This window comes from Cynara cardunculus (assembly GCF_001531365.2).
Source record: "Cynara cardunculus var. scolymus isolate 2C chromosome LG 1, CcrdV1, whole genome shotgun sequence".
Classification (NCBI taxonomy): Eukaryota; Viridiplantae; Streptophyta; class Magnoliopsida; order Asterales; family Asteraceae; genus Cynara; species Cynara cardunculus.
In genome coordinates this window covers 19607590-19612756 of record NC_037528.1, presented here as the reverse complement: position 1 = coordinate 19612756, position 5167 = coordinate 19607590, and the positions used below count along the sequence as shown (strand labels likewise).

At 35.5% G+C, this 5167-nt stretch overlaps 1 protein-coding gene across 1 annotated transcript; it reads right to left on the bottom strand.

Annotated features, from left to right (window-relative positions):
- Positions 1–1699: 1699 nt before the first annotated feature.
- Positions 1700–4312, bottom strand: LOC112520938 (40S ribosomal protein S6-like). Its single transcript, XM_025129567.1, has 6 exons — positions 4253–4312; positions 4106–4170; positions 3303–3360; positions 3088–3196; positions 2721–2993; positions 1700–2153 (listed from the first exon to the last, which is right to left on the bottom strand). Exons 1-6 carry the CDS (start codon positions 4256–4258, stop codon positions 1915–1917), a joined length of 750 nt encoding a protein of 249 aa, XP_024985335.1. The 5' UTR covers positions 4259–4312; the 3' UTR covers positions 1700–1914.
- Between the last annotated feature and the right edge of the window lie 855 nt (positions 4313–5167).

The window sequence follows — 5167 nt, the reverse complement described above, 5'->3', positions numbered from 1 at the left end:
CTTCCTCGCGTATGTATAAGACCGAATCCATTCGATTTCTAAAAAAGATTACTAATCCTTAACTTTTCGAGGAATCCCAAAGATTCAACCCATAAGGAATCATTATAAATCTTGATAATTGAAAAAGTTTCCTACTTATACATCATTATTTGAGTCAAGTTTTACAGTAAAGACTATATTTGATTATCATAAGAAAGATTCTTTATGATACTATGCAATTTGTGCAACCAGATGTACATACAATATGCATGGGATCAGCCGCTTCAATGGGATCTTTTATCCTGGTCGGAGGAGAAATTACCAAACGTCTAGCATTCCCTCACGCTTGGCGCCAATGAGGCTTTTATTTGAGAGAAAAAAGAAGACTATGCCTTCGCCATATGAAATATGAATATTAAGTAATAATAGCATGGCACTTTGAATTCGATATAAGAAAATATTTTTAGTCACACCTCATCAACTCATACTCTCAGGCTTGAGGCCTCTCACGGACCGTCTTCATCGACTCATAATTGTTAAACTTTGAACATTTACGATTATAGTATGTAATCGTTAAACTTTCAACATTTACTATTAATCTACTATGGTTTTTAATTGTTAAACAATATTTATAACCATTATTCCGTATAATTTGTATTCTTATTTATTTATTTAATGTTTTGACAATGTTTTATTTTTTTATTTCTAAATAACAAAATTTTAATATTTTAAAGCGGGTAACCGGCACCAATTCGCGACGATTCCAGTTCTTCTCAAATAGGGTGGGTGCCCGCCGATACTTACCCCTAACATGCTAAGAAGTTTTTTAATCATATACCACTAAATAAAAGACTCCTTTTTTAACAGTTACATCCTTTTTCTTAGAATTTAAAGACTTCTTTATTCTATTATAATTTTTTCTCCTTTTTAGAAGAAGAATTTAGGATAACTCTTAAAGCAAACTTTTCTCAAATCTTCAAAATAATAAATAACAAAACCGTTAGAGATGTTTTAATGTATAATTATGTTAATTTCATGCATGTCGTTGTGATTTTTTTGATCATTAAAATTTACGAGTACTCTAAATTTCTATTCAAACGTTTTTTCTAGAGATGTATGTAAATGAAATAGGGTAAGAAATGTCGTGATACGAAAGTAAAGGGATCAGAACACCATAACTGCCGTCTTCACCGAAACTCAACACTAACAATCTTGTTCAATAATTGATATTGAAATCAAATCGACAGATTGAAATCTAATTGGATCAATTCCATTTTGGAAAACCAAATGTCGGAATTTCTAATTCTAATTGATTGATTGATTGATTGTTAGGTTGAATCGACTTCTTCCCACCCTTATTTATATAGTCAAGTATAACATAAATAATAGATGAACGTCACGTCTTGCTGGAAAGATTCTCGAAAATCTAGAACATTCCGGATCAATCAAGAAGACGGAAGAACCTTGAAAAAGATTCAAGAGAAGCCATGCCAAGACCAATTAGAGAAGAGCAAGATTTAGGACGATCCACACATGGTTAGGGCTTGTGTAACTAGAATCTTTCTTGTAAATATCTCGTTAGTTCCGTCTATTTTAGCATTCTTGTTTGCTCATATCATTCGGTATTCTTATAGTTTGGCTAACTTAATTCGTGAACTAAGGTCGCACATGAATTTATAATTGGCATAAACAAACATTCCAAATTATGCAAAACATATAACAGGAATTTTAGCAGGAGAATGTGTAATATAACAAGAAAAGCACCGATACATAAAAAAAGTAATAAACCATAATCTCAAAGACTCGAATACCAGTATGAAATAATCAGTCACATGAACTCATAATAAAAAAAAAGGTAATGTTCGCATCGTTTACCAGAATACCATCAAGATTTCTAAACATCCAAAAAGAGTACATACCTAGCAGTTGAGTAGCCTAGGCAGCAATAGATGGCTTTGAAGCAGCAGAAAGCCTGGACCTCTTCTTGGCCAAGCTCTCGCTACGCTTTTCCCTTTGCTCCTTGAGCCTGGACGCAAGAAGCTTTTGGTAATCTGCCGCCTCGGATTTGGCCTTTGCAATCCTCTTCTTCTTGTCAGCAATTCTAGCTCTCTTCCTTTGCAGAGTCAATGGAGTCACCAACCTCTGTATCTTGGGAGCTTTGCTGCATTCCTTACCTGTAACCAAGTTCCATCAAATTCCATCCACTTGCTTATGAAGGATAGTATGGTAACAGGAATAATTCCCTCATCCCACCATCCCAATATGTTTCTTACTTTCTAAGGTAAGGGTGTGTTTGATACACAAACAGGACTGGATAGAACTACATGGGTATTTTAGTAATTTACATATCTTCTCTCATCTCCATGATCTTTTTGTCTCACCAAGTCTAGTCTCTTCCCAATCTAATATCAAACCAACATAAGACGACTAGGCCAGAATTTTACATGGGTTCTTTAGTAATTTACCAATTTTCTCTCATCTCTCTGATCTTTCTGTCTCACCAAGTCTTGACAGGTTGTCCCTTCCTAATCTAATCTCAGACCTGCATAGATAAACAAGCTTCTGTTCTTTTGTGTACCCTCATGTCGTGCATACCAAATGAACCCTAGGTGCCAACTTTCCAGTTCTACTATAATCATGGGATGGAAGAATTGATCATCCCTATATTAAGGATAAAATTGGCATTTAAGTAAATGTAATAATTACACATGAATGAAGAAATTAGAACATGATGCACTGACCTGCTTTGTTGTTGAATGTTCGGCGATAAGTGTTGACATACTTCCTCACATCATCTTCCTTTGAAAGGTTGAACAGCTTGCGGATCTTTGATGCTCTCTTGGGACCTCTCATTCTTGGCTTCTCAACATCAGTTAGTCCAGGCAAGTCACTCTCACCTTTCTTCACGATAACCAAGTTCAAAACAGAAAGATCTTGGCTGACAATGCATCCACGAACAGATTTCCTTCGACGTTCACCGTTACGCCTTCCATATCCTCGGAAACAAGGAGTACCTAAGGAAAAAAGGGGTCATTGAACTTCAATCATGCACAGTTGTTACCAATAGTAGATGGCTACGTATAGAAATAGAGCTAGCAGTTAACTGACCTCGAACGAGTAAAAGACGAACACGCCCTGGAGTCAACACTCCCTGCTTCATTGGGAAACCTTGCTTGTCACACCCTCCCATAATCTTGAACACATAACCCTTGAATTCCTGTCAATCAACAGGGTTTAATCTTGAATATCATCTTTCTTACTGATTCTTAGTAATGAAAAAATATAGGCGGACAAATGAATATACATTATCATAAAAGTTATACCTCTCCAAGTGCATCTCCACTGACTTCCTGGGAAATCCTCTTGTCAAAAAAGGCCCGACTGCATCAATTATGGTAAGACAACAATAGTCAGCTATCTAAATGCGTCCAAAGCCCAAAACTTTGCAAGTCTAATGAAATGAAAGCAGAGAATCTAAAACTTTCTGGATCAAAAGAGACCTAATAAACAAGACACATTGAACCTTCAACTAGAACCTGATTGTGTCTGGATACCATAAGTAGCAACCTTAATAACATTATAACATACAACATAAAATCAGCAGACCAACTCATTGTTCAAGAGACACTTTCCAGTGTATGAAAATCTGTATCAATTAGTTTACCATGTCGTATTTCTTTGAAGAATACAAAAAACATCAACAGTAGACAAATTGCGTCAACATGTAAGTCAAGCAGAAAACTAAAAGTGATTTTAATCGCAGAAATGTTTGCTATTGATTAGTTTTTTTTAAATCAAGCATCTTTCCAGAGGTAAAAGCTAATAACAACGAGCAGTTGAGACTTTGAATTCCAACGCTCTGCCCATTATACAAAAAGGCCACTCTAATTCCTATTTCTGTTTTCTATATTTGTAAAAAGGATCATTTCTTGATAAACTTAAGGTTGTGTTCCATACTCCTAATAAATGGTAAGAATGGTTTACTTTTGTCCAAGGAGAACAGAGCTAACCAAATAAAATCCATTAACAAAAAAAAAAAAAGAGTTGTAATATTTTTCAAAAGATTACATTGAAATCGGTGACGAGTCTCAGAAAGAAAAACTTAAAATATAAATCGAGTTCTTACAGCTTCTGATCATCGTCAATTTCGAGCTTCTTCTGGCATCCAGTTGTTGGATTTGCAATGTTGAACTACAAAAAGCAGACATGAAACTGTAAATCGAAGAACACATAAGTAAGATTGTAACGAAATTAGGGTTGAACATATGAGAACCTTCATCGTCGGAGACAGGAAGAGGCCGCCGCGAAGATGGATTCGAAAATACTCTCTTGAAGAATTTAGGGTTTTAAAGCGTCATTTGAAGGTTTTTATATCCGATGCACGCTTCGCTTGTTTGGGTCATTGGGCTTTTCTCATGGATCAGATATCAAACCCATATTCTACGTGGGCCTTCAGTTCTTTTTTTTTTTTTTTGGACTTTATATTATATTATTATATTTTAAGTAAATTTAAAACAAATTGATTTCTAATTTTTAAAAAAAAAATTATAAACCAAAATCAATGTTGTTAATTTCAAGTAACGAATGTAATACAATGGGGTTAGAGCATCGTATTTGTAATACAATGGTCATCAGTTCTGAATCACCGTTCCTGTTCTTTCCCTCGACCCCGCTACTAAGAAAGGGATTCTCTTGAACCCGAATGTAATACGATGGCCATTGAACCACAAGGGTGGTGTCTGATTGGTTTGAGTTTGACTCCAAATATCAAAAATACCTGGAGGTCTCAGGTTCAAATCCAAGGAGGAATAAAAATTCTCTTGTGGCCATGGAGGTTCAAATGCGGTGACTCTGTGCTATCTGCAAAGCAAATGGTCGTCATGAGATTAGTCAGTTTGCATAGCGGGTTGGATATCCAAGTTAATAAAAAAAAATACGATAGCCATTGTGTTTGCCTCTGCTTTGAGGCTCCATCAGACACATGTCTAATGTCTAGACTAAAATGTACTAATCCAATATTTAGCTCCACACACATAACGAAGTCACCGCATTTGGGGAATTTCATAAAGAAAAACTCACATTTTAATTCGTGTTGGTTAACTTGTTCCTTCCTCTCGTACAACTTTTATACACCATATATACATCTAAGTAGGAGTGCTCAAAAACTCGACCAACATGACCAAACCGA